General features: G+C 51.6%; 1 protein-coding gene across 1 annotated transcript in view; it reads right to left on the bottom strand.

The window, feature by feature from the left end:
• Positions 1-2,901: 2,901 nt before the first annotated feature.
• CYTH2 (cytohesin 2) overlaps positions 2,902-11,321 on the bottom strand; it is a 9,061-nt gene continuing 641 nt past the window's right edge. Inside the window, exons 2-12 of the mRNA XM_003801525.3 lie at positions 10,683-10,830; positions 10,509-10,575; positions 9,163-9,281; positions 8,292-8,372; positions 7,409-7,521; positions 7,135-7,283; positions 6,519-6,630; positions 3,818-3,894; positions 3,617-3,688; positions 3,378-3,532; positions 2,902-3,167 (exon numbers count right to left, since the gene is read on the bottom strand). Coding sequence (XP_003801573.1) covers positions 3,080-3,167; positions 3,378-3,532; positions 3,617-3,688; positions 3,818-3,894; positions 6,519-6,630; positions 7,135-7,283; positions 7,409-7,521; positions 8,292-8,372; positions 9,163-9,281; positions 10,509-10,575; positions 10,683-10,830 — 1,181 coding nt within the window. The 3' untranslated portion in view covers positions 2,902-3,079. The remainder of the gene's footprint in view (positions 3,168-3,377; positions 3,533-3,616; positions 3,689-3,817; positions 3,895-6,518; positions 6,631-7,134; positions 7,284-7,408; positions 7,522-8,291; positions 8,373-9,162; positions 9,282-10,508; positions 10,576-10,682; positions 10,831-11,321) is intronic.

The following is an 11,321-nucleotide window of genomic DNA, read 5'->3' on the forward strand; positions in this document are numbered from 1 at the left end:
TGCCCAGGGGGACAGCTTGAGGCTCTGTCTCAAAAAAAAAAAAAAAAAAGAGTGAAGTGTTTCATTAATTCACTAGGGCTGATATTAAGGGTGGCTTAAACCATATAAATTTAGTTTCTCACAGCTCTGGAGGCAGGGCTGGGTCCTTCTGAGGGTTGTGAAAAATCTGTCCCAGGCCTTTCCATGAGCATCTGGTGGGTGCTGGCCATTTTTGGCATTCCTTTGCTTATAGATGCATCACCCTGATCTCTGCCTCATATCTATCCATATCATCTCCTCTGTGTCTGTCTGTGTCTAGATTTCTCCATTTTACAAGCACACATGTCACACTGGATTAGGGCCCACACTAATGACCTCATCTTAACTAATTTTATCTGTAATGACCCTATTTCCTAAGATCATATTCTGAGATGCCAAGGGTTAGGATTTTAAGATAAACTTTGGGGGGACACAATTCTACACACAGCTTAGTCCACTTTGGGCTGCCAGAACAGAACACCTGAGCCTGTGGCATTTATAAAGAATAGAGGTTTATTTAGCTCAGATTCTGCTGGTTGGAAGGTTTAAGATTGGGCAGGTGAGAGCAGGCCCGTGCAAAGAGATTGCAGGGGACAGGGAAGCAAAAGACAACCAAAGAAGCCAGACCTTTCTTATAACTTACTTTCCATTACAGAAAGTGAGAACTCACCCACACTGGGAAAAAGACATTAATTCATCTATGAGGGATCAGACCCCATGAGGCACCTCCTAACACTGCCACCTTGGGGGTCAAATTTCAATGAGTTTTGGTCCTATCCAAATGATAGCAACCCATGTTGGGGGTCTGGGAGTCCTGGGAAGGAGGGAGCTGGAAGCCAGAATCCTCAATCTGAGATGGATTGTAGACAAACAAAACTGAAGCTCAATTTTGAGGTGATGGAATCTGGCTAGAATGTTCTACAGACATTTACAGCTTAATTTGGCCAAAGCAGAAGTATTGATCCCCCCCCCCCCAAATATTCCTCTTCAGCCATCTTGGTCAAAGCATCACTGTTTGAGGTGATGGAATCTGGCTAGAATGTTCTACAGACATTTACAGCTTAATTTGGCCAAAGCAGAAGTATTGATCCCCACCCCAAATATTCCTCTTCAGCCATCTTGGTCAAAGCATCACTGTTCACCAGCTGACCCAGCCACCTGGCAAGTCCTTTTGGCCCCTCCTTCAAGATATCTGACTTAGTGCACTCCTCTCCATCTCCTCAGTCACACCATCCTACACAGCCTCTTTAGGTACCTCCCTGCTCCCATGCTCCCCATTCCAAATTGTTCTTGCAGAACCAGAGGCCCCTCCTACAACCTCACTCCAGACACATGGCAGGCCTGCTTCATGCCTTTGGAGGGCTTTCCATCCTACTTAGAAAGCATCCAAGTCCCTCCCATGGCTGACCAGACTCCACGTCATCAGGCTCACAACCTCTCACCTTTTAAAGTGTCACATTCCCCTAATTGCCATGGTACCTGCACACCTAACTACACATCCTCTCTATAGAGGCAGGTAGGCAGGCAGGGAAGAATGACAGTGCTGAGACCCTCCATTAACCAAGGACCTCAACGCCCAGGACCATTTTGGGTCAATGATTCCATTTCCCAGGAACCTTTGAGAAGGAACAGTTGAGAACTACATGCCCATCAGCCCCCTGGAGATGCCACTGGAGTCCCATGGCCTGCCGGGAAACACAGTTCTCCATTGCATGCCACAGGGCCAAGGTGGTGGTGTTATTGTGCCAGGGGCCCTCAGGTCTGTGATGTCTGTGGCCACAGGCCCAACATTTGGGAGCACTCCACCCCATGGAGCTATCCAACTGGGGGTTGAACAACTCCAAGATGCAACAGTGGGACCATGACTCCCACTGCTCACCTCAGGGTAAAAAGGTATATCCTAGTCGAAGGGCCTGCTGAGTTGTAGTTTCCTCTTACTAAAGGTCTCCCTTGTTCAAAGAGGGTGTGGGAGAGTGACATGAGGTCTCCCCACCCACCAACCCACCCTGCTCAGGATCAAAGCCCCTTTCCACAGACACGGTGCATACCCCACTTAGAGGGGTAAAGGGCACAGGCCCAAACCCAGGACCCATGTGCCAAGACTTCGCCTTCAGATAGGTGGTCCACATCTTTCTGAGGCTGTCAGGTTCCTGGGGAAAAAAGATGTTTAAAATGCAGGTTCTCAGCCGTACCTTGGAAATTAAGTGTCCTCCAAAGGAGGCTGATCACAGCTTCTGGCTCAGTGAGACAGAGATACCTGGCTCAATAGCATTCTTCTACAATCCCTCCTTCCACCCCACAAATGGGTGGGGTACCACCTGTGATTGCCCTAGCCCACTCAGGGACATCCCATTAGCAAGACCCTTGCACTTGCTGCACCTGGGACCTGGGCTACCTTCTCCAGAGTAAGGACCTTCATAGCTCTTCCAGTTCTAGCTTTCCCTCAAAGCAGAGGGCACAACGACAGCCCACCAGATATTTAGGGCTGCTTTTCAAAGATATGAGTCCCAGGAAAGGAAAGATGGGGACTAGCTGATGGCCATAGTGTAATCAGGCAATGCTGTTAGGTAACCTCTAGAATGAATGTGAAGCCCTGGATCCTTGCATTCCAAACACTGTCCCTTGGGATTGGTCAATTTCAGCTAACCACTAACACCCAGAGTTAGCTCCCTTTACTCTATCCCTGCAGGGTTCAGGATGAAACTAGAACTCACCGGTTCAGGACAGGCCCTATGGGGCCGCACTCAGGCATCACCCTACCCTGGAGCACAGTGAGCTGCCCACAAAATGGGCAGGCCCAGGCCTCTGTGACTGGCAAGTGCTCTCAGCCCCTGCCAAGTATCTCAGCCCTGTCAACCCTAAGAAATGAGGGGGTCAGCAGGCTGAGTGGTTAAATAATTAATAAGATTACCAACAGCATGTTAATTACAAATAAAGAGAGGGGAGCTAGAGATGGCGCTCTTTCCAAACTGGGAACCATGATCCATAGCCCCAAGGCCCAGGGGTCCGGCCACCCAGGCGGGGCAGCTCCGTAATAAATAATGGAGTTCGGGGCAGGGGGTCATGGCTGTTCCTGCTTCTTCTTGACAGAAATCCGCTTCTTTCTGGCTGCCAACATCTCATAGAAGGGGTCCACACTCACAGCTGCCCTGCAGAAAGGGAGAAATCCCAGGATGAGGGCCAGAGTCCCCAGTCCATCCTCCCTCAGATTTGGAGTCTAGGCCCCTAACCCCTCCTCTCTCAGAGTTGGGAGGCCAGGTCCCTAGGCCCCTCCTCCCTCAGATCAGGGGTCCTGGCCTTCAGCTCCTCCTCTCAGACCCAATAGTCCAGGTCCCCAACTCTCCAGAACCTAGGCTCACTGGATAGACTTGATCCACTCGTCCTTTTCCTCCTGTGTGGGGGCCGAGATCCGATACACCATGTGGTTCCCTTCAACCACCCGGCCATCTGCCTCTGTTTTGCAGGCTTTGATGAGCTGCCCCTTGTTGTTGGGGATGTAAAGCTCAAAGCAGTTCTGGGGAGACATGAGTGAGGAGAGAAAATTGAGGCCATAAAAGTCCCCCCACCTTGGGAGGAAGGGGTATAGAGATGGTCTTACTGGCTTCCTTGGGTCATCCACTTCTCGGATGCTCAGATTCTCTAGGGGGATGATTCCTCGGGGCTCCTTGTCCTGAAGAAGCATGATAGACAGAACTTAGACTTCTAAATCTTCATCCCAGTACCTTCTCCCTCAAACCAGAAGTCTAGGCCACAGCCCTTCATCCCAAGATCCCAGCATCCTACCCAGGTCCACCCTCACCGTTGTGTACTCAAAGTAGTAGAGGCAGTTGTCTGTGAGGATAAACCAGCGCCGCTTCCAAGTCTTCACCCGGCCCCCTGAAAGGGAAGGGGCGGGAGGGGGCCTGGGCTCAACAGGGGGACAGGGCCTCTGGGAGGGAGGGGGTATGGGGTGAGGGAGAGGCAGAGAGAGAGCAGGAAAGGCGGGCCTAGGAAAAGCCAGTGCATGGGAAGAGACAAGACATACCAGGGATGGGCATGCCTGGGCCCCAGAAATTGGTGCAACCCAGGCTTGGGGTTCTATACTTCCTAAGCCTGTCAGCCCAGGACTAAGAGCCTGAGCCCGTAGCCCTCTCCTCCCTGTGGGCCTGAGGCCTGGGCAGCCCCCTCCCCTTGTCTCATGTTGGAGGGAAGGACCGGCCGTGTACCTACCTCCTGGGGCAGACAGCGAGAAAGCAGGCAGGACCAGGTGCAGAAGGGAAGGCAGAAGTTTGGGGTGCCCCCAGAGCCGCAGGCAACAGAAATAGGGCAGCAAGTGGGGGAATGCGCAGGGGCAGGAAAGAGAGACAGCAACACAGTGGACAGAAAGAGAAACACGCAGAGGGAGGGAGGGAGAGAGAGGGAAGAAAACCAGTTACATCCACATGAGGAATGGCTAGAGCTTCTCCCCACCCCTGGGGCAGCCAAGGACCCTGAGCCCTGCTGTGGCTGAACACCCCTTCATATCCACCCCAGGACTTATCCTAGACCAGGAGGGCCCTCTGTTGCTGAGGTGAAAATGCCTCTCCCCTGGAGTCACCCCCACGAGGAAAAAGGCAAAACCCCAGTCTTTGCCCTAAGGTGTTTGTGGGGGCTCATCTCTGTTCCAGCACAAACTGGCTATGCGACCTTAGAACATACTCTTGCCCTTTCTGGAATCCAGCCTACAGACCCATTTGAGTCCACATTTCTGTAGCAAGATGACCTTCTGCTAGCTTCCCTGAAGGCCGGAAATAAACAGCAGTAACAATGGCTCTTGGAGATATCACAGTGGAGTAGGAACAACCATCACAAATCCCCTTTCTTGTATTTCTATATCTAAGAGGTACCTTTTCCTAACTGCTACAAAGGGGACAGAAGTGCTCTATGCCAAGATATGGCTCCAAGGCTGTGCTAAGTCACTGACCCATGTGACTTTGAGGAATCTAAATCCCCTGGATACAATGTAGGGACAAGCACCATGGTGTTGACTGGGGGGTGATTTCCATTTTTTGTATTTCCCAGGAAACCTTTGCCCCTTCTGTGGAAGTGAGGCCTTGATTTAAGGGCACAATTCCACATGGGCAGAACCCCCCCACCAGGGAGGGAAGCCGAAGCTGCCCTGTACTAGCACCCCGATGAGAACCCTGGCCTTGACCTCCTGCACAGAACTGGAGGCTTCCTTTGCACTCTCCTGCTGCTATGGGAAGCCTCCACTGCTGCACCAGACTGCAATTCCTCAGCCCACCTGCTTCACCGGAGCAGCCAATCACTGCTTTTCCAGTAAAAACCACATCTCACATGCAGGTGGCACCTACTGTTCCCAGGAACGGCGCCAAGCTAGTGGCTCTCAACCTTGGCTACACATTGGAAGTACCTAGGGAGCTTTACAAATGACTGATAGCCTTCCTATTGGGTTTTTTTTTTTTTTTTGGAGACGGGAGCCTCAAGCTGTCCTCCTGGGTAGAGTGCTATGGCATCACAGCTCACAGCAACCTCCAACTCCTGGGCTCAAGGAAGTCTCCTGTCTCAGCCTCCCGAGTAGCTGGGACCACAGGTGCCCGCCACAACATCCAGCTATTTTTTAGTTGCAGCCGTCATTGCTGTTTGGCGGGCCCGGGCTGGATTCGAACCCACCACCTTGGGGGTACGTGGCTGGTGTCTTAGCCACTTGAGCCACAGGCACTGAGCCCCTATGGGGTTTTAGAATATCTAGTAGCCCACGATAAGGCCCCACCACACTACCATCCTATATGACCTGTTCTAGCTGACCCTGAATTTGCTAGGGACAGGTGTTAAGAGGCAACCTGGCCTCAATCTCCCATCCTATCCCAGGACTTCTGAGTCATCTACATCAGTTTGGATTGGTCTCTCCCCAGCCAGGAGCCAATCCATCCAGGTAAGAAGTCTACTGGGCAAATCTGGGACAGGTTTCCTCACTTGTGTAGGCTCTTTTCTGCTTATAATGTTTTGGGGAGGGTGTGAACAAGCCACCACGCTACTGGCCTGATGATGCAGCCAAGAGACTGAGGGAACAGATGCAGAGCCTTGGAGTGCAGTCAGTCCTGCCCTGGGCCTGGAGGTTCTTGCTAAGGGAGGTAACAGGTTACCAGGAACTTAGTGCCCTTAGCGTGGGTTTTCTGCTAACTACAGTGGAGAACATCCCCCACCCCCCAAAAAACAAACCTTACTATCTGGTTCTTACTCTGAAACTAGATAAGTGCCTGGCAGAAGAAGGACTTCATAAATACCCATGGGTAAAGAGAAGGGTTGGGGAACAAATATTACAGGCCAGGCCAATGCTTGGGCCCAGCACACCAGCCTGATCTTGTTTTCAGCCTTATTTTTCAGATGTGGAAACTGAGGGGGAGGTTCAGAGAGGGCAAATCACTTGCCTCAGGTCACATAGCAGGTACGCAGTCCAGAACCCAGGCCCACTGACCTCCCCCTGCAGATACAGCCAGTGGGGCCAGGAGGGGACGTACCCAGCTTTAGGAGCCAGCCCTCCCGGTCCGGGTTGAAGAAGGTGTGGGTCAGATCGTTCCCATCATCCTCGGGAATCTTGAAGGGCTCGTTTCGGATGCTGTCGTAGAGGTTCTGAGGGGCAAAGGCCAGGTCAGCAATTCTAGACCCCTGGGACTCTCCTGGGGCTACTTGGGGGCAATGATACCATGGCTGGAGTGACTCACAGTGGGAGAGAGGGATAAGGCAGAAGCAGAACAGAGAAGTAGAGAAAGCCTCAGGGACAAGGAGAGAAGAAAAGACTCATGGACAACAGCTGGAAGAGCCTGATGAGCTGTCAGAAAAATAGACAGATGGAAAAACAGACAGACCAAGATCTTGAAAAAGAGGGCGAGAGACCAAAAAGAGAGACAGACAGGCCAAGAAAATGAGCCCCAGACCTGGAGAGAGACAGAATCCAAGATACAGGAGTCAGCAAGAAAGAGAAAAAAGAAACATACAAGTTGGTGTGATCATGCCATCTGTGGGAGGGGCAGTCAGCATTAATTTTGAGCTGATAGCTCAGGCACTGGGAGACCCACAGGGCAGGGACTATCAGAGGCAGGAAGAGGGACAGGATACAGGAAGAGGGGGCCTGACCCTGAGCAGCTCCTCAGGCAGGTCCCCACCCTCGTTGATGCCCCGGTTCATGGCCACAAAGCGCTCCAAGCCTGGCTTGTCCCGGACATTAGGATTGTGAAGGCTGGTGTTCAGCATGATCACAGCGAAGGACAGCACATAGCAGGTGTCTGCACCGAACAGGTCAGGTGGTGACAATCCAGGTTATGTGAGCCCCCAGTTCCCTCCTCTCCAGGACCCAAGATTCCTGGCTCCCAGTCCCCTCCTCCCTCAACCCTAAGAGTCAGGCCCCCACCTGTGGACTGGAAAACCCCAGGATTGCACAGGCAGTATCGCTGGGCAAAGGCCTCCATCATCCGGTCAATTTTCTGGGCTTCTCCGGGGAGGCGAAAACTCCACAAAAATTGCCTGAGTTAGGGAAGGGCTGGGTGTGGATGCCAAGGCTAGCACAAGCACATCCCCACCCTCTATCCCCATGTTAGAACTGGACGGTAATAAACCTAAACCTTCTGGCCTTCATTGTTTCAGGTATGGCCATGTGATTCAATCTGACCAATGAGCATTCACCACAGACTTATGGTGGACCTACACAGAGATGCCCTTTTTTTTTTGGAGACAGAGTCTTACTATGTTGCCCGTAGTAGAGTGCTGTGGTGTCACAGCTCACAGCAAAACTCTTAGGCTTAAGTGATTCCCTTGCCTCAGCCTCCCAAGTAGCTGGGACTATAGGCACTCGCCATAATAACTGGCTATTTTTTTTGTTGTAGCTGTCACTGATGTTTAGCAGGCCCAGGCCGGGTTCCAACCCACCAGCCTCGGTACATGTAGCCGGCGTTGTAACCACTGTGCTATAGGCACTGAGCCAGAGAGGTCTTTTTCTTTCTACAAAAGTTGCTAAATGGGTCTGGTGGTTGCCAGGGGCTTTGAGGAAGGTCTGCAGAAAGCAGTGGCAACACAGCAGCAAGCACTATGGGATACAGAGAATACTGACTTTCTAACATCATTTGGGGACCTAGATATGGCTATGTCTAAAGGAGCCCCTACCTGTGAACTTCTGTTTCATATGAGGCAATCAATTTCCTAGTTTTGCTCATTTCTGAGTAGGGTTATGTCACATGCAACAAAGTAAGCACTAATGGGTATACTCCTGCCCTTCCATACTCCCCTCTACCCCTTACCTGAGGGCCTGAACCAGATTGAGGTCGGTGAACTCATGCAGATCCACAAAAGCATGGAGCACTGCCAGATTCAACTCTTCCCTAGGATGACAAGGACAAAGTCACAGGAAGGAGTTTGGAGAGGATGGAGTGGGAGTGGGCAGAGGAAGGCACTAGAAACTGTGCCATGCCCTCTGCCTAGCAGGTGCCCTCTGCAGTGGGCACCCTTCCTACCTGGCCCCCATCACAGCCCTAGCCCTGGGGCAGAGTTGCTCAGAACATATTCTTAGGAGTAGTATCTGCCTTGGGAACCCTGGTTTGGTTGACTTTGTAGAGTTAGAAGAACCCAGCAAACATGCATGCTACCTACTGTCACCTCTCTTAAAATGACCCCCATGCTCCCAGATGTCTAAATAGTCTCTATACATCCACAGACAGTTCTCCTGCTCCCCAGATTTACATAAATAATCCCTATGCTCCCCAGATGTTCACACGGTCCCTAAACATCTAATATCCAGTCCCACATACCCTAGCCTCTACAGCCCTTACAATCTCTGGACACTCATAGGAGCCCTATGCCTCCCAGATACCTGCCAACAGTTCTCACACTTCCCAGGTGTTCCCACAGTTCCCATGAAGAGCCGTTCTCCACCCATAGTTCTTATGCCCCCATGACACTCAGATGTTCTCCCCATATCCCACAGATGCTCTCAGGTGGTTATAGGCTCCCCCAGACCCCTGTCTATTATGTCCTAGTGTGGGCAGAAGCCGGGCCTATCAGGGACTCTCCTCTGGGAAGCCGCACGGTTGCTCTATCCAGGAGCCATCAGTGTGAGGCCAGGAGCTGGGTGCAGTGGGAAAGGGCCCAGGAGGAGCTGAGTAGGGATCGTACCTCTCCCCCAGGTAGTCCCCGATGGCAGTCTTGTTCAGCCCCTCACCCTTGTATAGGAAGCGGGCGATCTCCTCAGGTGTGTTCTGCAGAAGTTCATTCTCCACCAAGAACTGGATCCCCTGGTGAGTGGGGGCCAGATTTCAGTGCTAAAGGCCAGAAAGCTACTCCCTCCCCAAACTTCCCCAGGGAATCTCAACATCATCCCCCCTCCCCCCCAAAAAAGAGCAGGGCCAGGTTTCATTTTCAAGCTCCTGATAGCTCCTTAAATATCAACCCTCCCAACTCATGGCCTTTCCACCTTATGGGATATGCCATCTGCCTTTCCCTGGTTAATTCCAGAACCAAGAACAGGGTCTCACAAGAAACAAAGGCTCAATACATGTTTGCTGAATGACTGAACAAACTATAATTGCTTCAAGCAAGACAAATAAAGAAACTATTAGCAGATGGTAGACCCTAAAGGGACGTGAGCACTAAGCCCAAGGCTGGATTGGAGGCTTGTCTGGCTCTCTCTGTGCTATGAAGACCCTTCTGTTATTGCTACATTTCACTTTGAATTTTGCTATCTGTGTCTAGGACCTCTCTGAGAGCAGGGCAGGGTCTATTCTCTGGGTCACTGAATTGCTTAGCAGAGTCAGGCCCTCAAGAGGCCTCAGGAAAATGAGTGTAATTTATTTTAGCTCACAGCAACCTCCAACTCCTGGGCTCAAGTGATCCTCTTGCCTCAGTTTTTCTATTTTTAGTAGAGACAGGGTCTCGGTCTTGCTCAGGCTGGTCTCAAACTTGTGAGCTCAAGCAATTCACTTGCCCTGGCCTCCTAGTGTGTTAGGATTACAGGTGTGAGCCACCACACCCAGCTAGAAAATGGTTGTTAAAGGAAGAAATAAACTAACATCTTTCTTCTACCTGGTGAATACCGACTCACTTTTTAAACCTGATCTGAAGGTCTCCTCCTCTAGGAAGCCTTCCCTGATTCCACCAGGCTCCCTCCTTTGGGTGTCCACGGCCCTGGTACCTTCCTGTCATGACACTTGTCAACCCTCTTTTGGGCATGTCAATTTGTCCATAACCTCTACCAGACTCAAGCTCCTCTTGGGACCAGAAGTGTATCCAAAAATACAAGTAGAAAAGGGAAGACCTTCCAGGCAAGAAGATACAAGGAGGCTGGAACACTTGGTTAATGTTCATAGAACAAATGGACAGTCAGTATCTGAATCCAGGGATTAGGACAAAGTCTGTTCACCTAGAACAGACCTGTAACTGTCAAACTTTTGGAACTTGGAGGTTCTAGAACTCCCTGCCTGGATAGCTGCCCAATTAAATCCCAGTCCTGTGGCCCTGAGCACCTTCTTGGGATCCATGTTGAACTTCTTTCTGCCCATTGCCATCTTTCGGTTCCGCTGCAAGGTCTTACTGCAGGAGCAGAAAGCAAGGTGAGGATAAGGGCAGAAGGTTAATGCCTGGGTATCCCAGGTCCCAGCTGGCCTCATTCCCTCCAAATTCTGAGCTCTAGTCCTCACCTGCCCTCATTGGCCTCCAGACCCTCCACCTCACTCATGGCTTCGCTGAGTTCCTCCCGCAGGCGCTGAATTTCCACCAGCAGCTCCTGCTTCCGCCGCCGGATGTTCTCCAGCTCCATCCTTTCCTCTGGAGTCAGGTCTGGGGGCTCTGGGAGCAAGGGTCAAGGTTTGAAAGTCATTTCTGGGGGCCGAGAGACTGGATTCCTGCAATCTAGGGTAGGACGGCACTGGGAAGTATGAGGATGGGGCCTCCTATGCTTGATGGAAGAGAGGCTGGAGGGCCTGGTCTCCTCAGACCAGCGGAAGAAAGGCTGGGGCTCGAGATTCTTGAGTACTGGGGGAGAGAAGAGTACTTAACAGCCGAATCCCGGAGTCTGAGGGAGAAGGGGAATGGGAGCCTATGCTCTAGGAGGCAGAACTTCTGGGTCCATTACTTGAAAGGGGGCTGAGGCCTTGGTTTTCTGATTCCATTACTAGCCAGGTGGCTGGGGGCTTGGGCGTCCCGACTCTTGAGTCCATGAAAAGAAACTATGGCAGAGAAAGCTGATCTGATGACAGCTAAGAGTTGGAAAGGGGGGCAGGTCATTGAAAACCTCCGCCTGACGATGGCGGGGTATCAGCCACATTTAAGACCCCCCC

The sequence above is a fragment of the Otolemur garnettii genome, unplaced genomic scaffold, assembly GCF_000181295.1.
Source record: "Otolemur garnettii isolate 467f Iridium unplaced genomic scaffold, OtoGar3 scaffold00211, whole genome shotgun sequence".
Classification (NCBI taxonomy): domain Eukaryota; kingdom Metazoa; phylum Chordata; class Mammalia; order Primates; family Galagidae; genus Otolemur; species Otolemur garnettii.